A 23,509-nucleotide genomic window follows, 5' to 3' on the forward strand; every position below is an offset into this window, starting at 1 on the left:
AAACTCAGTCACATCATAGGGTGGGGGGGATAGGGTTGGGGAGGGTAGGTGGATACAGTTTGGATAAAAATGGTAAGAAAAAGTAACACACAGTTAAGGGATTTTTTTGGTTTGGATTTGTAGGTATAACAGTGGTTTGAGTGGTCTGAATTTGTATTATAATAATAATCATAATAAAATTTATATTTGAAATTAATTTTTTTCTTTTAAATATTATGTTCTAGCATATTTTCCATCTAAAATTACGTTTAAGATTATTCTCATTAGAAAAAATAAATTCATAACACTTGGAATAATGACCAGCCTACCTAACAGACTCTATCACGAATTAGCATCTTACAACTTGTTTGATTTTCTGTATTAATTAATTTTTAATAATTATATATAACTATTAATTTCAATATATATATATATTCATTGAAATTGAAATAAATAGATCTTTGCAAAATTTTTAGTCTAATTATATTTTAAAATTAAATATGTTTCTTTTGTTTAGTTATACAATGTGGGATATGTGCATATGATCTACAATTTTTTAGTAAATTGTGGATAATGTTCATGTGATCTAAAAATTTGTTTAGTGTTTTAATTTGAATTATTTTTTATGTGATGTATGAAAAATTATATTAATAATATAAAAATAATACTAATATTTTAGGTTGAATATTGATTTTTTATTAAAAAAAAAATTAGAACATATATTATAAATTATGAATAGTGGCCTACCATATTTTGTTGGACAAACAATATTGCAAGTCCCATAAGGGATGATATGGTAGTGTAGGGGTTGGACTTGTGACCGTAAGGTCATGGATTCAAACCCCCGACACCTCACGTCACCTAGCGGCTGCGAGTACCCACGTCATTAAAAAATAATAATAATATTCAAAATTATATTAAGTTATTTTGTTAAAAAAAAATAATGTTTCAAGGAGAAATTCAACTGCGTTTTCATTTGGCAAAGGAAAAGTCCGAAGTATTTATATCCAACATTATTCTTTCAAACAAATTTAATGCAAAAGTAATAACAACTAGAAAATAAGGTTATGTTTACGTGGGCAAGTTTAAAAGAGTTGATACTATTCATTAATAATTATTTTATTTTATTTTTTAAAAAAATTATATTAAATATTTATTTTGAAAAGAAATTCAAAAGTGTCCTTTTATAGAATTTTTTTTCACCAGATTTATAGTATTCAATTTTTTTCTTTTAAAAATATTGAATAAATAATTCATTTTATTTTTATATTATAAAAAAAATAACATTTAAAATACCTTAGTTTATATTATACAAATAAATACGCTATTGTCAAAATAGAGTCTTGTTTTACTCTATTTTATATATTTGATTAAGAAAAGTGTAGCAATTGAAATATTGTTATGCAATACTCATAATTTTAATCTTATTTTATAAAATATTATATTTAAAATTATTATTCAAATAAAAACTCAAATAAATAAATTAGAAAAATCAAAAGATGTGTTTGGTTATAATTTTCAACTAATTTTAACACTATATTATTTTCAATAAAAATATATTATTATTTATTATTATAAAATATCATATCAAATTATTTTTACAATTAAAATTAAAATCAAACCCTCCAAAAAAAAAAGAAAAAAAGTGCCGAAATGAATTACTTTATAAGGGCTGGGCTGGCCAACTTTATTGGGCCATAGGATATGGGCCAGCCCGGCCCTCTTATCCCTACTTGATCTCAGCATAAATAATTTGATGTATATATATTTTTTTTAAAAAAAAATAATTAATTTTAGTGAATTTAATTTAATTTGATTTTTATTTTAATTTTTTAATGGTTATAGTCTAGAGTCTAGATATGGCTTTGAATTGGACTTTTAGCTTCGGTGGCCCAATCAAAATAGAGCTTATTTTAAGCATTTTGGAAAGCAATTTTGATCCGATGAGATGTGAGGCTAATAATGTAATTTTAAATCATAGGTTGCTTTACAATACAATCGAGAGAAAATTTAGAATTACTCCATCGTAAATTAAATAAATAAATGCAAATGATTAGAGTACACGTTAGGCTAAAATTACCATAATTTGAAATGAAAATTGTATATATATATAAATATATATTAAAGAAAACAAAAATACAGCAAATATATTATAAAAATACACAGACTCACAATTAACATGCACCCATTACATTATATTATCATTATTATGAAGAAAATATAATTCTAGCTTAAGTAGATTATAATTCATTTTAAGTTAGAGTATGAAACCTTTTCTATTTGTTCCCTGTAATTTGAATTTTGAAAATTTTAAATTAAAAATAAATATTATACAATATTTGGACAGTAAATTTCATGTTCATCAAGATTATACATACATTCATAATACAAAGATAAATAAAAGAAAATAAGAACAAATACTATGCATATCTTTATGTAAAGAACAAAAATTTTACAAAATATTAAAATAAATAGTATAAGTTTTATAAAATATACAAAAATAAAAAAAAAAAAAGAGTTTTATTTTATATAATATTTTATAAAAATATATTATTCATACATTTAAATTAAAATTCAAAATCACAATACAAAATTGTATACACCCAATGACAAAACAGCGGAAATTCATTGGGTATTCACAATTTTGTACAATGTACATAAAAAAAAAAAAATAAATAAATAAAATATATATATATATATGAGTAGTCGGTAAAAAGTAAGGATAAATCACTTTTTTGTCATTATGAATATATTAGTGTAAAAATAGTGGCAAGTGTGTAATAATAATAAAAAAGTAGGGATAGTTTTATGGTGATATGATTATTTATAAAAATGAGATTATTGTTTTGGGACAGACAAAGATGGTAAACAAGAATCAATACAATGGGATGGGAGTATTAAATATCTAAAAACATGTTTTATATTCCAAATAAATAAATGGAAAACAATCCAAAATACAATGCACCTTCATTTATTTATTTATTTTATGACGTGGAAATCTGCGGCCGCTATTGAAAGTGCACACTGGGTAAATCTGGTAAGTCATTGACCTTACGGTCACACGTCCAATCCCTACACCACCGAGTCATTCTTTACGGGACCAGCACAGTTTTATACATACTTGAGAATTGCCTAAGTGCATCTCCAATGCAACGTCAATTTTGACGTTGCAACCCATTTATGCCGCTGACGGTCTCCAAACGGGCGTTAATTGCAACACCATTTTTTGTGTTGCATTATAGCAAACGTCATTTATGGTGTGTTTGTTTTGTTTGTTTTTTTTTTTTTTTAAATTATAAATTTTACTTTTAAATTTAATTTTTATTTTAAAAATTTTTAAAAATTTTATTTAAAATTATAAAAATAAAAAATTGTTTAAAATAATATGAAAAATTGAATATTTGAAGAATAATAGTGAAAAATGAAATTATGATTAGAATAAAATTACTGTTGTTACGTACGAAATTTAGAATTAGGTTAAAAGCCCAAGGTAAAACGAGGAATGGGCCTGGCAATAGGGTTGATTGAACTGGCTGAAGGACACCGTGAGGAAATCAAGGAAAATAAATTTATTTATTTATTTCTAAGAAAAATTCAGGACGGAAGGTCTTCAGGTCGAGAGGTCCGCAAGACGGAAAGACCTCAAGTCGGAAGGTCTTCAGGTCGGGAGGCCCTCAAGATGAAAGACCTCAAGTCGGACGGTCTTCAGGTCGGGAGATCCGCAAGACTGAAAGACCTCAAGTCGGACGGTCTTCAGGTCGGGAGGTCCGCAAGACGGAAAGACCTCAAGTCGGAAGGTCTTCAGGTCGAGAGGTCCGCAAGACGGAAAGACCTCAAGTCGGAAGGTCTTCAGGTCGGGAGGCCCTCAAGATGAAAGACCTCAAGTCGGACGGTCTTCAGGTCGGGAGATCCGCAAGACGGAAAGACCTCAAGTCGGAAGGTCTTCCGGTCGGGAGGTCCGCAAGACGGAAAGACCTCAAGTCGGACGGTCTTCAGGTCGGGAGATCCGCAAGACGGAAAGACCTCAAGTCGGAAGGTCTTCCGGTCGGGAGGTCCGCAAGACGGAAAGACCTCAAGTCGGAAGGTTTTCAGGTCGGGAGGTCCGCAAGACGGAAAGACGATGAGTCGGAAGGTTTTCAAGTCGGGAGGTCCTCGAGACGGAAAGTCGTTGAGATGGGATATCCGCAGGTCGGGTAAACTGTAGGTCGGATAGAAGGAGGAGTCGGACAAACACGGAGGCCTTTGATCAAAGACAGGGGGCGGTTGATATGGAGGTCGGCCCAAGTGGGGTCGGGCGAAGAAGTAGGTCGGACGAAGGACGAAGTCGGGCCAAAAGAGCGGAAGGTCTGTGGTCGGCTCAAGGAGTGAAATATAGGGAATTTTGGTCTGCTGGGGACACGTGTCAGCATAAGAAAGGTTGGAAGACGGTTGAGAAGGAGACGTTGTAACCGGTCGGGTGACGGTTTTCAGTACGGTTTCCCAGGGAATATTTAAGGATTTGGATCATCATTTGGCAAGGCATCTTCAATCAACTTCAACAAAGCAAAGTCAGATTTGGGGATCACCACTTTAAATTTCAGTCTTTTATTTTCCAGTTTATTTTCTGTACCATACAGTGTTTAGAGATTCCTAATCTCAGGCACTAATTAATCAAGTTTAAGGATATTTTCTATATCTTTGAATTTTACTTTATTTTTGTTGAAAAATTACATCAACAAATTGGCGACCACAGTGGGAGAAAATTGCTGATCCATATGGCAAATTTTCAATTCCACAGTACAGCCGTTGGCTTTATCACGGCAGAAGAAGCTTCCCAACTACGGGCCGAATTGACAGCAGGTTTTACAGCATGTTTTCGGCAAATGTACGACCAGCAGATAGCAAATCTGCAGGCAATACATGACGCAATGCAAAACTTGATGGAGCAATCAAAATTCATGTTGAATTCGGTTCCTGCACCGCCAGAAATGTCATGCCCCCAAACGGACAACGCCATTCCTGAGCATATACCCAGTCAGACAGACTGGAAACAGGACCAAACAGGAGGACAGGCCCGACCAGGGACGACCGAATGGACGGAGACAGGTCGGCAGGATCACGACGCCTGGACGGACCATGGTCGGGAAGACCACACCGACTGGACGGACCATGGTCGGGAGGACCACACCGAATGGACGGACCGTAGTCGGGACAACCACACCGACTGGATGGACAAAGGTCGGGAGGACCACGCCGACTGGACGAATACAGATCGGGAAGACCACGTCGACTGGACGGACAAAAATCGGGAGGACTACGTAACCTGGACGGATACAGGTCAGGAGGACCCCGCCGAATGGACGGATACAGGTCAGGAGGACCCCGCCGAATGGACGGATACAGGTCAGGAGGACCCCGCCGAATGGACGGACACGGGTCAGGTCGCCGACCATAACTTTTCAGGCGAGCAAAAGAATGACAAAACAACAGTGGCCGAAAGGAGGAATAAGTCGGACGGGAGTCTGAATACAATGGTAGTGCAAGATCGACCAACGTCCAGGCCAGCACCATTCCGCGATAAATGGAGGTCGGGTCCAACGTAGCCTCGAAGGATGGAGGTCGGATCTGAGGCTGACGTAGCCTCGGATGCCGGCCTGCAAACTCCTAAAACATCATTGGAAGTGATGTTTAGGAGTCTTGAGGAGGAGGCTTATTGTTACGCACAAAAAATAATAATAATAATAATAATAACAATAATAATAATAATAATAATAATAATAATAATAAGGTATCCAGAGTCAGTCGGTGGGTTCTCAGTCGGTTGGTTCTCAATCAGATAAGCAAGTCAGATGGTCCGCGGTCGGGCAAGCAGGTCGGATTATCCGTCAGATAAATGGGTCGGTTGATACAAAGGTTGGCTGCTATGGGGGTCGGTCGAAAAAGGAAGTCGGGCGAAGAAAGGTCTGTTGATAGGTCAGACGATTGAAGAGACCAAATAGTGGTCGTTTGATGGGGCGACCAGTGAGTTTTTTGATCTGGCGACCAATTATGTATCTAGATTGGTCGGTTGGTCGGTCGTTGGGTTATGCGGTTGGCGAGGCGGTTAAAGACATGTGTCAATGAAAGAGGCAGTTCTGAGTTCTGTAACTGGTGGGAACGGTTGGTGAAACAGTGCGACGGTTCTGAACGTTTTCTTCAAATAATATTTAAGGATTTGGATCATCATTTGGCAAGGCATCTTCAATCAAATTCAACAAAGCAAAGTCAGATTTGGGGATCACCACTTTAAATTTCAGTCTTTTATTTTCCAGTTTATTTTCTGTACCGTACAGTGTTTAGAGATTCCTAATCTCAGGCACTAATTAATCAAGTTTAAGGATATTTTCTATATCTTTGAATTTTACTTTATTTTTGTTGAAAAAATACATCAACAAATTGGCGACCACAGTGGGAGCAAGACAAAATTGCTCATTCCAATTCCGGCGATAATTTCATACGTCTTAGATCCGGCCGAATCATCGGAAGGGTCCATATGGCAGGGTCACAACCGCAAGCATCTTCGACACCGGTGGGAGAATCCGTTCCACCACCCATTGTGCCAAATGCCGGGGAAATCCCACAACCACCAACTGATTGGTGGTCTTATGTTCAACAAATGAACAACCAGCATACCTTGGTTATGCAGAATATGTTGCGTGAGCAACAAACGAACATGTTGCGTGAGCAACAGAGTCAGTTGCAGAACATGATAGATCAAGCATTGTCAAGGGTTAGTCTTCAACCCACTCAAACGCCACCAGGAGTGTCACCGTCCAGACCACAGGCAAATTTCGCAGGGCCATCATTCGTGGATAGTACATTCCCAAGTGCCACAAATCCCAACCGAATGGATCGGGGAAAAACTCCTTTGACTTTTCCCAACAATGTTCCACTGGGACCAAGGGTTACCAATTCGCAGCCGAACAATACAAGGGAGGACAGGCCTGAAGGATATATACATGATCCGATTCATATTCCTGTGCAGGATCCGTTCCAGGTTCCTGATCATCAACGCTTTCATGTAGATCCTGATGAGATTGCACATATATTAAGGGATCAGTATGGATTAACTCCTCAGATGGCTAACCGCCCTGCATATCAAAGACCTTTCCCAGAAAGGATCATTCATGAACACCCTCTCCCAAGGAATTTTCGACCACCCGACTTTCATGCATTCTCAGGGGAGGACGGATCTTCCACCATAGAACATGTTGGTCGGTTCACAGCACAATTAGGAGAAGTTGGCAATAACCCTTTTTATAAGTTACAGCTGTTTGGTTTGTCTCTTACCAGAACGGCGTTTTCATGGTTTGTAAGTCTACCTCCTGGACAAATTCAGACATGGGAAGGATTGGAGATGGCATTTCACGCTAGATTCTTTAATCCTTTACCAGTTGTTTCTTTAACTGATTTACTTGAATTGAGACAGTATCCAGAAGAAACTGCTTCACAGTTTATAGAAAGGGTACGATTGATGAAGGGACGATGTCCTACGGTAATCAGTGAGAAAGAGATGACCAATTTAGTGGTCCGGAATATGCATAATCGTTTAAGAAAGGCACTCACTGCCCTGGATGTTGAGGATTTGGCAAGTCTTGCATCCAAGGCAGGACGTCTAGAGTCTTTGTTCAGAGAGGAAGATCAGCATAACAGGCGTAATAGAGGCCAACATATGGCGAGTATGGGAACAGAAACATGCGACTTTGATTTTAATCAGTCAGAAGAGATGGCAGCCGAAATCCTTTCTGGAAAACCGTATGTATGTCCTAAATTGAAGCCAGTACCAGGATCTGAAGGAAAGGAGCAACCGACCTTTGATAGTTCGAAAGCTGATGAAATCTTTGATATCCTACTGACTGATGGGCAGATCCGTATTCCAAAGGGCCAAAGACTTGCCACTAAAGAAGAAATCAAAGGGAGACCATATTGTAAGTGGCATAATTCTTTCACACACACTACAAGTCAGTGTACTCATTTTAGGAAGGAAATTCAAAAGGCCATCAAGACAGGTCGGCTCAAATACATCACTTTAGGTGTAGACCAGCAACCATTTCCGAAAGTAACAACTGCAATGGTTGACATCCAACCAAGTTCGGAAACAGGGAAAAGTTCGGTCAATAGTGGACAAACAGGGGAGCAAACTCAGGCAAGTCCCAGAAAAAAGAAAGGGAATCAGCCAAACAGCAGCCGACCGGAAGAACGACTCAAAGTTGTTGAAAGGCCAGTCGCTGAAAAATGGGACCGTCCAGACGGTTCTTTTAATGTGGAAGTGAAGGAAAAGGTTTTAGTGCGAGACCACCCGACCAGAAAAACGGGTTCAGTCGGGAACGATTGGGCTCGAAATAAAAAGCCTTTACCCGTTGATATAGATCCTCGTTTCCCAGGTATGAATCGTACACAGATTCGCAATGCCAAACGCAGGTATGCTGCAAAGTATGGGAAACGAGTTCCTGCAGTACAACAAAGAACCGACGAACAAAATGCAGCCGACCACTTGACAGGAGATCAGTCCATTAGAGTCTTTACAGAACAAACGACCGACGAGCAGGGAGCGGCCATTCAGTCTCCAATAAGTCGGTCCAGTCGGGTCTGGTCAGGAAAGCAACCGAAGGACGGATTAGGAGCTTCCGACTATACCAAAAGAAGTTCGTCGGGACAGGGGAAAGGTAAAGGAATGGCAGATGAAATAATTAAAGGTTTTAGATGCCAACATTGTGAACGGATCAACATCAATCCATCTCTGGAAGAATTTCGTATTGAATCCTTGACGGTTCAATCTCGAAATGAGACGAAGGAAGAAGTGGTGCCTACAGAGGAAAATTCAAGATCTGTTAAATCTCGTCTGGGACCACGAATCCCTTGTCGAATGACAGAGATTAACCAGATGAGTGATGAACCGACGTGGGCGAGTCTGGTAGATGATACTATGGACGAACCTTTATGGGCATTCTTGGCAGATGACGAATTAGAGGAAACAGAGTTGGCAAAGATTACAGATTCTGAGCCTCAGTCGGAAGCACCTTCAATTGTGTTTCCTCCTATTCCAGAGGGTGCGAACTCCCATTTGAAATCGCTGTATGTTAATGCTCACATTTGTGGGAAACCAATCACAAAGGTTTTCGTGGATAATGGAGCAGTCTTTAATGTTATGCCATTGAAGACTCTCAAGAAGCTAGGGAAAGGAATTCATGATCTGTCCCCTGTGGAATTCGAAATGACAAGTTTTACGGGGCAGCCGACCAAGCCTGAAGGTATGATGGTTGCCACAATTGAGGTCGGACCAAAGAAAATTTCCACTGTTTTCTTTATTGTGGACGCAGATACTACATACTCTCTTTTGCTGGGACGAGATTGGATTCATGCCTCTCAATGTGTGCCATCAACCTTGCACCAACAGTTAATGTTCTGGGAAGGAAATCAGGTCTTTAAAATGGAAGCGAATGACAACCCATTCGACGTAACAGAACAAGTGGAAGAGTCAGTGTTTTATTCTAGTCACTTGGCTCCGATGTCTCAGTTGTATATGGCCAGGGAATACCCAAACAAGGGTTATAAAGTCACTGGCCAGAACTCGATGTTCTATTAAAAGAACACCTTTACTGTATGGCTCATGATAAAGCCACACCCATTTCCGTATAAGTTGTTTGTTATGGAAGATACAACTTTAGAAGTATGTAGTTCTCTTATTAATAAGTTCTATTTAAAACAGTTATTACATAAAGTAGAAAATAATAAAGAGATTCTGGATGTTCACCTCCAAGAAGATGAACAATTTCGTTGGCCCGACTTATTAGAAAAAACAGAACCAACAGCTTCATCACAAGACCCGTTATTGGAGTTTAATTTAGGAACCGAATTGGTTCCAAAAGTGATCAGGTTAAGTGGTTATTTGTCTAAAGAGCAACAAACAATGATGCTTGAAGTTATTAGAAACAACATTGATTGTTTAGCGTGGGATTATTCAGAGATGCCTGGTTTGACAAGAAGTCTAATAGAGCATCGATTGCCCATCAAAGAAGGTTGTAAACCTTATAAACAACCTCCAAGGCGAATGAGTCCAGATCTGATGCCTCAAATCAAGGAAGAAATCCAAAAACTTCTCAAAGTGGGTTTCATTCAACCTTGCCGTTATGCGGAGTGGCTGGCTAATATTGTGCCAGTGGTCAAGAAAAATGGTAAGATAAGGATATGCATCGACTTCAGGGATTTGAATCTAGCTACCCCTAAGGACGAATACGTGATGCCTATGGCCGACATGCTGATAGATGCAGCAGCAGGGCATAAAATCCTTAGTCTGATGGATGGCTATGCAGGTTATAACCAAATATTCTTGGCAGAAGAAGACATTCCTAAGACAGCATTCAGATGCCCAGGGGCTTTGGGTATTTATGAATGGACAGTCATGCCATTCGGGTTAAAGAATGCAGGGGCAACTTACCAAAGAGCCATGAATTCAATCTTTCATGATTTAATTGGCAGATCTATGGAAGTGTATATTGATGATGTTATAGTTAAATCTGCCAGTTTTGACGAACATTTGAGAGATCTTGAAGAGGCATTTGAAAGAATGAAGAAGTACAAGTTGAAGATGAATCCAACCAAATGTGCTTTTGGAATATCAGCCGGGAGCTTTCTAGGATTCTTAGTTCATGAGAGAGGAATTGAAATTGATGCCAACAAGGCTAAAGCCATTCTTGATAGTCGGCCACCCAAGACGGTTACAGAAATCCAAAGTCTGTTGGGTAAGGTGAATTATTTGAGGCGTTTCATTTCTAATGCTGCTGGCAAGGTCAGACCCATTACTAAATTGTTGAAAGCTGGAAAAATTGCCTTTGAATGGGGTCCCGACCAACAAACGGCTTTAGATGCTATCAAGCAGGCATTGGTTCACCCTCCAGTCTTGATGCCTCCCAAACAAGGTCGGCCACTCAAACTTTATTTGGCAAATACATATGAAGTGGTTAGTTGTTTATTGGCGCAGGATGGTGATGACGGGAAGGAAAGGGCAATTTACTATCTCAGTAAAACCCTTACAGGACCAGAACTGAATTACACTATCCCAGAAAAAATGTGTTATTCATTGGTCTTCGCTTGCACTAAACTCGAGCATTATTTGCTGCCCAGAAGAGTTGAGGTCATATCAAAGGTGGATCTCATCAAATTGATTTTACAGAGACCTACTATGAAGGGCAGACTCATGAAATGGGCCATCAAATTGGCTCCTTTCGATCTTCACCATTCCCCACTGAGGGCAATTAAGGGACAAGCAGTAGCCGACTTCTTGGCAGAATTCTCACAAGTCGGGTATTCTCTTTGTGATAGTGTCCGACCATTTAGTTGTGCATCATATCTGGATAATTTACAGGTCGGATGTGTGCCTTATATAAGTACCAGAACATGGTTGATGTTCTTTGATGGTTCTACCTCTGGAAACAAATCGGGGGCAGGGGTCTTTTTGCAAGGACCTGATGGTCAAAAGATCAACTTACAACTACGATTGGAATCCATGACCCATAATTCGGCAGAATATGAAGCTTTAATTTTGGGTTTGGAGGCTTTAATTGCCAGGAAGGTCCAGTCTGTAATCATAAGGGGGGATTCTCAATTAGTAGTCAACCAGGTAAACAATCAATATGTGTGCAATTACCCTCATCTTCGCAGATATAGGGACATTGTGAGTCGGTTACTGACAAAAATCTCAGAAGTAATAATTGAGTTCCTTCCGAGGGAAGAAAACCAACGTGCTGATGAATTGGCTCAAAGGGCATGTAAAGGAATTCTGGAGGATATGTGGTCGGAGGTCAAGTCGGGCATAGAAGGAAAGACAGACCCGATCTGCGAAGTTACGGTCGGGCAGGAGACTATCGGACAGGACCCCGACTGCGAAGTTACGAACGGGCAAGAGGATATTGGACAGGAGCCCGACTGCGAAGTTACGAACGGGCAAGAGGATATTGGACAGGAGCCCGACTGTGAAGTTACGGTCGAGCAAGAGGCTGTCGGTCAGGAGCCCGATTGTGAAGTTATGATCGGGCAGGAGAGTGTCGGACAGGAGCCCGACTGCGAGCCTGTCGGGCAGGAGACGGTCGGTCAGGAGCCCGATTGCGAAGTTTTTATCGGACAGAAGTCCGATGGCGAAACAGTGTCCGATTGGAGAACGGAGCTTATCCTGTATTTACAGAATCCTGGTGCGAGTGTTTCAATTGCGATACGATTGAAGGCTTTACGTTTTCAATTGATAAATGGAATTTTGTACAAGAGATCATTTGAAGGTTTACTTTTGAAATGCTTGGGATCTGAAGAAGCTCTAGAAGTGATGACAGAAGTACATGGTGGGATATGTGGAGCTCATCGGGCAGGTCTCAATATGAGATGGGCCATTCATCGCTTGGGTTTTTTCTGGCCTAAGATTTTTGAGGATTGCATACAATTTGCAAAAGGCTGCCAGGAATGTCAGAGACATGGAAACTTAAATCATTTGCCAGTAACCGAATTACAATTCTTGGCAAAACCATGGCCTTTTAAATCGTGGGCTATGGATATTATTGGTAAGATACATCCTGCTTCATCGAAACATCACTGTTTCATATTGGTCGCGACTGATTACTTTACCAAATGGGTGGAAGCGGTTGCTTTGAAAAATGTGGATCAGAAAGAAGTGATAGACTTCGTTTTGCACCAAATTATTTACAGATATGGTATTCCTCAGTCTATAACAACCGACCAAGGCTTGGTCTTTACAGGGGAAAGGTTCTCTAATTTCTTGGCAGAATTCGGTGTTCGGTTACATCATTCTTCACCTTATTATCCCCAAGCCAATGGACAGGCGGAAGCAGCAAATAAGATTATCATTGGGATTATAAAGAAGATGATTGAAGGGAACCCAAGAAAGTGGCATTTGTTATTGTCTCAGGCTTTATGGGCACATAGAAATACCAGAAATACGGCCACAGGGTTCTCACCGTACCAACTTACGTTTGGCCAAGATGCTGTTTTACCAGCCGAAATTCGAGTATCATCCGGCCGAACAGAATTTACTGATAGTGATCTTACAAAGGAATACCAACAACTTATGTTGCAGCAGTTAGAAGATTTGGATGTTAACCGTCTCCATGCAATAGATCGAAGTGTGAAACAGAGTGAAATCAGAGCAAGGAGTTACGGAAAGAAAGTTCTTCACAGGACATTCCAAAAAGGAGACCTAGTCTGGAAGACCATTCTTCCTACATATAAGAAAACTGATCAATTGGGAAAGTGGTCACCGAATTGGGAAGGACCATACATTGTTCAAAAAGATATTGGAAATGGCGCGTTCATTATTGTAAATCATGAAGGTAGAAGAGTACATGATTGTATTAATGCTAAATATCTGAAGAGGTATTATCCTGCCTTTTCAGATAACAAAACTGCCTGAAACCACATATTATTCAGAACCCATTTATGGGGGTTCGAACCTACTGGAAGGTTCATTTCTGTTAGTCATCGTGTAGTTGTGAGAAATTTTCTGTCTCTGAATCAGACTTTTCATCCCAGTGAGTGGATATTAGCTCTGGTTCTTCTTCAATAAGATCTTCCAAGTCTGGTCGGTACCTTTCCCATTGGCTTTGCATGTCATCTAGATCTTGGTGGGTACGTGCTTGCATGTCTGTTAGGGCTTGATGTTCACGGTCAACAATGGTACGCAATCTTGAAAAGACTTTTCGTTGATTGGAAAATATGTTATCCCAACCAAGGTCTGGAAGTATGGTTGCTGCATGATTTTCAATCATTTCCATGTGATGATGGAGATCAGGGATGCGGCTGAGGATGTCACGAAGAGGTTCATACCCCTCAATGACTTTTTCCATCAGGCGGATGACGCGATGAATAGTTCTTCTACCTCGTTGGGAGAATCGGAATTTGAAGTCTAGTTGCTTGAGTATATATAACAAGTCTTCTGCATGGCCTCCAATAGGGTGATTACCTACAAAGAAGGGTTGAAGAACACCCTCCCAGTTGCTTGATGGAACATGAGGTCGGTCATTCGCCATGTTTGTTCACACTTTCAGTGTTTTGATTTTTAAAATATGCCTGGGAATATGTTTCTTAAAATGTGAGAAACAGTGTGCTTTTAAAGAAGGAGTTTGGTTCGTTTCCTATAAAGCTGGGAATTGAAAGGTGATCCTTGTTTTGAGAGAAGAAAGAAAAAATGGATTACTAAGTCAGTTGTTGTTACAAAGGGGGAAATATTACAACAGTGCCCCTAGGGCAGTTTTTATCTGTGTCCATTTGTTTTCATCCCTGGATAGCCTTCTGGTATTGGCAGCCGTCTGATATCTTCTGATGAATTGGGATCGGGCTTGGGTTTTCAGCTCTTGATCCAATTCAGCCTCATTTTTGGTATACTTCTCAAGCAGATGCTGTTCATTGGTAATTTGCTTATCCAGGGTAGACTGTTCTTTCCTTAGCTCCTGCAATTCTGCCTCCTTTTTCTGAATGGCATCATCAACCAGAGCTTTCGTGCTAAGGAGACCACCCAGTCTTCCAGTAGTATGCTGAAGGGATTCTCGTGTTTTGGGATTGTGATTCACACAGGCTTGTATTGCGAAGAAGGAATAAACCAGGAGTGTTGCAGTAACTGGTGTAGTTGCTAAGGGAGTTTCTCGAGAAGGTAGTGCTTTATGAACTTCCAAACATTTATTGGCGTTTGAAAGTCCCTTGGCGGCGGGCAAGTTGTTACGTACGAAATTTAGAATTAGGTTAAAAGCCCAAGGTAAAACGAGGAATGGGCCTGGCAATAGGGTTGATTGAACTGGCTGAAGGACACCGTGAGGAAATCAAGGAAAATAAATTTATTTATTTATTTCTAAGAAAAATTCAGGACGGAAGGTCTTCAGGTCGAGAGGTCCGCAAGACGGAAAGACCTCAAGTCGGAAGGTCTTCAGGTCGGGAGGCCCTCAAGATGAAAGACCTCAAGTCGGACGGTCTTCAGGTCGGGAGATCCGCAAGACTGAAAGACCTCAAGTCGGACGGTCTTCAGGTCGGGAGGTCCGCAAGACGGAAAGACCTCAAGTCGGAAGGTCTTCAGGTCGAGAGGTCCGCAAGACGGAAAGACCTCAAGTCGGAAGGTCTTCAGGTCGGGAGGCCCTCAAGATGAAAGACCTCAAGTCGGACGGTCTTCAGGTCGGGAGATCCGCAAGACGGAAAGACCTCAAGTCGGAAGGTCTTCCGGTCGGGAGGTCCGCAAGACGGAAAGACCTCAAGTCGGACGGTCTTCAGGTCGGGAGATCCGCAAGACGGAAAGACCTCAAGTCGGAAGGTCTTCCGGTCGGGAGGTCCGCAAGACGGAAAGACCTCAAGTCGGAAGGTTTTCAGGTCGGGAGGTCCGCAAGACGGAAAGACGATGAGTCGGAAGGTTTTCAAGTCGGGAGGTCCTCGAGACGGAAAGTCGTTGAGATGGGATATCCGCAGGTCGGGTAAACTGTAGGTCGGATAGAAGGAGGAGTCGGACAAACACGGAGGCCTTTGATCAAAGACAGGGGGCGGTTGATATGGAGGTCGGCCCAAGTGGGGTCGGGCGAAGAAGTAGGTCGGACGAAGGACGAAGTCGGGCCAAAAGAGCGGAAGGTCTGTGGTCGGCTCAAGGAGTGAAATATAGGGAATTTTGGTCTGCTGGGGACACGTGTCAGCATAAGAAAGGTTGGAAGACGGTTGAGAAGGAGACGTTGTAACCGGTCGGGTGACGGTTTTCAGTACGGTTTCCCAGGGAATATTTAAGGATTTGGATCATCATTTGGCAAGGCATCTTCAATCAACTTCAACAAAGCAAAGTCAGATTTGGGGATCACCACTTTAAATTTCAGTCTTTTATTTTCCAGTTTATTTTCTGTACCATACAGTGTTTAGAGATTCCTAATCTCAGGCACTAATTAATCAAGTTTAAGGATATTTTCTATATCTTTGAATTTTACTTTATTTTTGTTGAAAAATTACATCAACAACTGTATAAATAGAGATAAAATTGGATAAATAAAATTGATGAGTTAAGATGGGTTAAGTGATACTTTCTTTATCTTAGATATTTTTTAATAAATAATTGCAATATATATAATATTTTATTATTTTTATTATTATTATTATTATTATTATTATTATTATTATTATTATTTTGGTAGGGAATGGTGACGGCATACTAAACACATACAAGCCATGCCTGAAATCACGTGGTCACGTGCCAGCACTACACCTAATTGTGTAATAATTACTGACCTTTCAAGCCAAGCCATTCCATATTTGTTTAATACTATTATAAATTATTGATTTTCTATATCATCGCCGAAGGTTTTCTAATTTATTGTTATATATATATATTTTTTAAGTAAAATAATTTATTTAAAACTTCTATGGACTAAAAATACAATATTTTACGACGCCATGTCGCCATCGTGTATGTTAAAAAAAATAAATAAATCTGTTAACATATAAGTAAAATTCTTTTAAACAATAATACTTTGACAAATCTTGAAATATACTATCTTCAATATAATATATATATATATATATTAATGTCAATTTATTAATCAGTGAAATTTTTGTGACAGAATATATTGGAATAATTACACTCAATTAAGTTGCTCAAAAATCATTATTATCAAATAGGTATTATTCCATTGTCAAAATTACGGCCAATTGTAAGTGACCACGTATCATACCAAAATGACATTGTAACTTCTAGCAAGTAAAATATCACAAACAAGGGTGATTATTATTTTTTTATTTTTTATTTTTTATCACAATATTGTTTAAGGTAGGTTAATACTTAATTCACCATATAAATTATAGTTTGCATATCTTTCATTCCATTCTACATAGGTTTGAAATCATTATCATAAATGTCGCGATTTTACGTAATAATCTTATGGTCACAAGTTCATCCTTAAATCACTAGATCATCTCTTACGGAATTGACCGCATAATATAAAATACTATATGAATTTCAAGATTACATTGGTGTTAATACAAGTGTTTATTATAAACAAAAGTATATATAATTTTAATTTACATTGGCTAAAATGTTTTTTTTTTTATAAATAAAATAGAATCAACATTGACAATTTTGTGATTATAATTTACAATTGAGGATAGTTACACCACACCTTTGTGGAGCTTCTGGATCTCCTAATCTAGAGAGATCCAAACCGTTCAATATGTGGGTTCTGTACTTAAATGAAGGGTTGAGATTAGTCCAGTCCTGAGATCCCGGGAGCTCCTAGAATGCTCACATGCGCCCATCTTCTTAAGCCAATTACGTACACAAGATATAGAAGAGGAATTGCAGATACCTTGGAAGGACCAGCTATGGCGTTTCGAACTCGAGCTATCGGAGAACAAAGAGAATCTTGTTTCTGACTTGGCTTTCCTGTTTCCTCTCATTCTAACAGCTGTGAGATCACCATTGTCTCCATACTTCATCCATTGCTGAGTTACTTAATTCAGCGCCAACTCGATCAGTTTCTCTCGGGAGGCCGGAGTTCTCTCCAATTTCGGGTGGATGCACGGAATCCTCCTTGCATTGCACGGAATGGCTGTTTCCAACTGAGGTCGCCGGAGCTCCGGCGGACGCGGCGGGGAGCGAGCAGATAGAGGAAATGTTCAAACCAGCCCGATGGTGGAGCGAGAAGAACAGAATCAAAATTAGTTTCGAACTGAAGTTCCATGCCTCTCAGGTAATGCTCAGCTTCTCCCTAAATTGTGGTTCTATTCATAACTTCCATGTCGAATGCGTTTCTAGACAGATCGAACAATTCAGTTTCCGAAACCCTAGATAATACGATTTGGGGATTTATGTAGCAAAAACACCAAATCAAACACTGGCGATCAATTTAATAGCAATGGAAGAGTATTTTCACTCGTGCTAGTTCAATCAATTTTGCATCCATTTCACCATGTGCACAGTGCATGAGAATGACTCTTGCTTTAAAACTCAGCTAACGCAGATCGAAGGGGATGGATTGGTGGTATCCATTGTTCCATCCGACACCGGCAAGGCGACTGCGAAATCAGACACAGCATTAGTCCGAGAAGGAAGATGCTTATGGGAGAATCCTCTCCGCGAAACTGTGAAATTCGCTCACGATCCAACGTCCGACAAGGTCCATGAGAGGATCTACCACTTCGTCGTTGGGACGACGGTGAGAAACCTATCCCTAGATTGAAAATCGAAATTTTATGCATACCTTGCTTCGGTTCCAAGTAATTTTGGTGAATGATTGCTTGCTAGGGTTCATCTAAGGTTGGTGTTGTTGGAGAAGCTTCCATAGATTTGTCAAACTATGTCGAGGCAACGAAAGCTTCGTCTGTGTCTCTTCCCCTTCGACATTCAAAAACAAATGCTCTGTTACATGTAAGACCTCCATGACCATTCATCTATCCATCTTGTCTACGTTGAGATTACCTTTTTCTGCATGTATTTTGGTTTGTTTCCATGGATGAATTTTGCTCAATCATGCTGCACGCCTGAACAGGTATCGATCCAGAGAATCCATGAATGCTCCGATCGAAGGTGTGCAATGTTTTGGTTACTGTTCTTCGTAAACGTAGCAGACAACGAATGTCGGTGTGACATTTTGTTTGTGTTTTTCCACAGAGAAGTTGAAGAAAAGGAAGTTACTCAATACGGCAGCCATGGCACCATCAGAAGCACCTCTGTCGAAGTAATTTAGTTACCTATTTTTCGCTGCTTGTAGAAATTCTTATAGATCTGAACCTGTGAACTCTTGTTTTTCTGACAGGATAATTCGAATCCTAATAATCTTCGTAGCTCAAGTGAATCCGACGTTACAATGTCAAGTTCTGAGAGCAGCTCAGAGCTTGAAACGCCATGGGAGATGCAGGGGAAGAGCAACAGCAATGTGCATCCAGAGCCTGTTGATTACCTACATGACGAGCCGAAAAATGATGCGCCGGAAACAATGTTCGACCAGCACAGGAGCTCATGGGAATGGCTTGGAAAATCCACCCCTGAAACCTTCCCAGGGCAGCAGATGGAGGAAGAATCAGACATGATGATCAAGAAACTGCAATCTGAAGTTACTGATCTATCCAGACAGGCCGGGATGTCGGAACTAGAGCTGCAGACGCTCCGTAAACAGATTGTCAAGGAGACGAAACGCAGCCAAGATCTCTCCCGAGAGCTCGCCAGCTTGAAAGAAGAGCGCGACGCATTGAAGGAGGAGCTTGAAGCTGTCCTCCATAGGCGTGAGGGATCAAAAACAAGAACAAGTTTGTCGTTTGACACTGTGAATTCTCGGGCGATGGTGGAAGAACTCAGGCAGGAATTGAACCATATTAATGGACTAAACGTAAACCTTCGGATTCAGCTTCAGAAGACGCAGGAATCGAACTCTGAGCTGATTCTTGCCGTGCAAGACCTCGAGGAGATCATAGAACAGAAGAATAAGGAAATGTCAAACCTACCAAAAGATGTGGATGAGAAATTATCCCGCCTATCTGATGATGATGAGCAAAGGGCGCTGGAAGAGCTCGTCAAGGAACGTAGCGAAGCCAAGGAAGTGAATCTTCTGGAACAACAGATCACAGACCTGCAAAGCGAAATCGAAATCTACAAAAGAGATAAAGATGAGGTCGAGATGCAAATGGAGCAGCTCGCCCTCGACTATGAGATCGTGAAGCAGGAGAATCACAATCTGCTGTCGAAGATCGAGCAGGGCCAGATTCAGGAGAAACTCAAAATGCAATACGAATGTACTAATGAATTAGAGACTCATATCGAAAATCTGGAGGATGAGCTGCAAAGGCAATCAAAGGAACACGCGGATGCACTGGTTGCCATGAGAGAGCTCGAAGATCGAGCAAAGCTCTTAGAGGAAGAGCTCGAGAAGCAGACACAGGGGTTTGCAGACGATCTAGAAAATCTCATGAAGTCGAAAGCAGAGCAGGAGCAGCGAGCGATGAGAGCCGAGGAAGTGTTGAAGAAGTGGCGCGCAAAAAACTCCGAGACAGTGGAAAGTCTTCAGGAGGAATTCAGGAAGCTTTCATTACAGATGGCGTGCACGTTCGAAGCCAACGAGAAGCTGACAACGAAAGCTGCGGCAGAAGCGAATGACCTCAGATCACAGAATCGTCGGTTGGAGGAAATGCTCGAAAAGATTTCTGAAGAACACCAATCTGTCAAGGACCAATACGAGGCTAAGTTAAGCAAACTCTCCGATCAAGTCGCGCTAATGACGGATCAAATGGATCGCATTCGCTTAGAGAATGAAGAAATGACGGTGCAGCTGAACGATCAGAAAAAGCACGCTGAGGAATCTCAGAAACCACTCTTCGACGATATTTTAGCCCTCAGAGAAGAGATCGAAATGCACGTAGCCAAGAATAGCATTCTCATGGAGGAATTGGGGAGTAAGGAAGATTTATTGCATGAGCTAGAAAAGATGAGACGATCGATGAAAGAAATGGAACTCGATGCAGAGCAAGGAAACGTTGCAAGAGTCGAACTCGAAAACAGGATTGCATCGACAATGAAGGAAGCAGAAGAGATGTGTGAAGAAATAAAGAATAAGGAATCTCTCATGAAAGAAAAAGAGTCCATCGTCGAAACTCTGCAGTCTGAGCTGGACAGTCTTGGCACTCGCCATACAGAGCTCGAATGTTTGCTGTCGAAAAATGAGGCGGAGAAGGAGAAACTAAGGAAACAAGTCTGTCAACTGACTAGTGATCTAAAAAAGATCGACGATGCGCTAAAAAGCACGAAGAAGAAGACGAAGGATGGCAATGCGCGAGGTAATCTTGACGTCGCGAAAGTCCCTCCAAAGTCTAATAAATTACTTCCGCAACGATCCAAAGAAGTCGAAAGTCTAAAGGAGCGAATAAAAATGCTCGAGGTATGCAAATCCATCTCTTGTTTCGGTTTAAACATCGAGTTAATAATTTACAGAAATGATCAATGCTAACGAGTTCTATCGGATCAACAGACTCAGATCAAATCGAAAGAGACGGCGCTGGAGACATTGACAAATACATTTCTCAAGAAGGAAAAGGATCTCCACAACAAAATTGTAGCATTGCAGAAGGCATCATCCAACGCAAATCCGCGCTCGCCATTCCCTACAAAGAGGTACGATTTAATCGAACTACACGCTTGACTCTTACTACACAAAAGCTGACCTTCTAAGCATTCGATATTTCAGCAGTAGCTTATCTTCCAATGAAATGGTCGACATCGACGCGCTAAGAAACGAAATAGCCTCCCTTAAGGAGAAGAATGCATCGATGGAAGGCGAGCTAAAGGAAATGCAGGGGAGATACTCTGAAATAAGCCTAAAGTTTGCAGAGGTCGAAGGCGAAAGACAACAACTCGTTATGGAACTACGAAATCTTAGGAACTCGAATAAGAGCCCATAATGACACAAAGGTGTGTATGTAAGAATCTCTTCTATATTATACATTTTTCGAATATGTTTTCATTTCTCTTCTATTGTATAAACTAAAAAAATCGTATAAACATTTTTGTGAGCTATGAATTCACATTTTTTGGTTGATCATAGCGTAGACGAGGACTAGAGCCATGATTAGGGATCGATCAGCGTGTGGTTCCACAGTTAGGGACAACACATCATCTCCTAAACATACACCGTCCTTGACTTGTTTTTGCACCATCTCTGCTAAAACACGGCCGGTCCCATCGTGAATTTTAACTGTTGATTTTCCTCGAATCCCTTCAATGGTATATATGGACAACATTGTTGTCACTTCTCCTCTATTACATCCTAAAGTGGCATGACAAGTAATGTCTCTCCTGAAAAGCCCCGACTTTCTCCTCACTTCAAACCACTCCCCTTTCTCGGTGACATTCTTCGAGTCTATCCATTTGTGTATTCGCCAACTTTTGTTGACAAGTGCTTTCTTCTGCAAGACAAGCCGGAATTTGGCGCGCCCCGATTAGTTTCAATACTTATAGAATCACACACCACAATATTGTATTGTACTCCTTTTGTGACTTTCTATCGTCTAAATTTATGTTTATCTTTCTTCTGGTCTGTGGCCAAGAAATGTTCTTGTTTACTTTGTCATTTTTTTTTAAAACTTGTTTTACTATAAAAGTGAAAAGTATCCATTATCATTCACTGTCATTCAAATTGATGCCTAAATATTTGAGCATACAATTCAATGACAGAAAAAATATTAGAACGTTTTTTAAATTTTTTGAAATATTCATATGAAAGTAATTTTTAAAAAGAAAAATGGCGTCAAATATTCTAACTTTTTACTATTTTCAAAATATTTCGAAACTTATCTTTTAGTATTAGTACCTGTGTTTTGATGGAGAAGAGGACTTGACCAGTGCAATCCATGAGCAGGGCTTCTTTGCAGCATTTAGTCTGGTAATTATCGACTCGGAAAACGAGGCGGCCGGCGGAGTCGAAAACAGTGCAGCCATTGCCATTTATGACAAGGGACTTCATCCAGACAGTGAAGGCTTCTTGTGGCCTCTGTGATGAACAGGATGTTGTTGTTGTCTGAAGCTCAACTGCCATGGCTGCTGCTTCTGCCTTAGGATGTATCTTTGCCATCAATCAGAACTCCTTTTATTTGGTAAGAATCGATTATCTATATATATATATATATAGCCTTCTTCTTCTTCTTCTTTTGCTCTGTGTGTCTGTGGAAACTGTGTATGTATGTGGTGTATATATATAGAAGTAGATATAGATACATACATATATATATATATAGTAGGTTTTGGAGATGCTTTGTTTAGTGTTTAGAGAGTGTGCACGTTTACATTCATTCATTCAAATTTAAATTCAAAAGAGATGATTGATTGGTGAAGGGCACTTGACATTGTCATCATCACATTGTTGAACACATTATTATATTACACTATACTTTCCAAACCATATTTTTTTATAACTATTAATTATTGCCATTTTGTTATGACTTATGAATGCTTTATCTTCATAATTTGGACACGTTTTGCATGAGAGGCAGTGGAAGAGGTCCCTGTACTTACTCTGTCCACTCTAAAATCATTTGCTACTTTTTGTACTCTTATATCTCACTTACTATGGCATAGTTATTTAGCTATAAGAATTTACTAATATAATTGACTAAAAATCATTTTTTTGTCTCATTCAATATTAAAATTATCAATTTTGGTCCCATTAAAAAAAAATTATCAATTTCGATCCCACTCAAATGAAAATTTATCAATTTTAGTCCCAAAATGGTTAATTGGGACTGAACACGGCCGTATTGTCTTGAACACGGCCGTGTTGGATGACTCAAAAGGTGACTGGGCGTCCCTCGCAGCCAACATGGCCGTGTTGGTCTCAACACGGCCGTATTGATTACCCTGCACTTCTTAACACGGCCGTGTTCCTGCCCGTGTTCTGAACACAGCCATGTTCCTGTCCATGTTCTCAACACAGTCATGTTGACGACCATATTTTCAATATAATCATATTTTGTCATATTTATTATTATTTTCACTTTTTGGTTAAAATTATTTGAT

General features: G+C 39.9%; 2 protein-coding genes across 3 annotated transcripts; one reads left to right on the forward strand and one right to left on the reverse strand.

Annotated features, from left to right (window-relative positions):
• The first annotated feature begins 17,268 nt into the window (after positions 1-17,268).
• On the forward strand, positions 17,269-22,493 carry LOC127243641 (uncharacterized). Of its 2 annotated transcripts, none has more exons than XM_051263758.1 (9): positions 17,269-17,702; positions 17,964-18,167; positions 18,257-18,379; positions 18,501-18,538; positions 18,623-18,689; positions 18,768-20,879; positions 20,970-21,112; positions 21,186-21,409; positions 22,356-22,493. In XM_051263758.1, the coding sequence occupies exons 1-8, from the start codon at positions 17,625-17,627 to the stop codon at positions 21,397-21,399; spliced, it is 2,979 nt and encodes a 992-aa protein (XP_051119715.1). In that variant the 5' UTR covers positions 17,269-17,624; the 3' UTR covers positions 21,400-21,409; positions 22,356-22,493. The 2 variants fall into 2 exon arrangements, with proteins under 2 accessions (XP_051119715.1, XP_051119716.1); XM_051263759.1 differs by having other exon boundaries at positions 21,189-21,409.
• Positions 21,411-22,568, reverse strand: LOC127243642 (protein LURP-one-related 11-like). Its single transcript, XM_051263760.1, has 2 exons — positions 22,308-22,568; positions 21,411-21,903 (listed from the first exon to the last, which is right to left on the reverse strand). The coding sequence occupies exons 1-2, from the start codon at positions 22,566-22,568 to the stop codon at positions 21,520-21,522; spliced, it is 645 nt and encodes a 214-aa protein (XP_051119717.1). The 3' UTR covers positions 21,411-21,519.
• Positions 22,569-23,509: the final 941 nt, after the last annotated feature.

This window comes from Andrographis paniculata, unplaced genomic scaffold (assembly GCF_009805555.1).
Source record: "Andrographis paniculata isolate CXL003 unplaced genomic scaffold, ASM980555v1 Contig95END, whole genome shotgun sequence".
In the NCBI taxonomy this organism is placed as follows: domain Eukaryota; kingdom Viridiplantae; phylum Streptophyta; class Magnoliopsida; order Lamiales; family Acanthaceae; genus Andrographis; species Andrographis paniculata.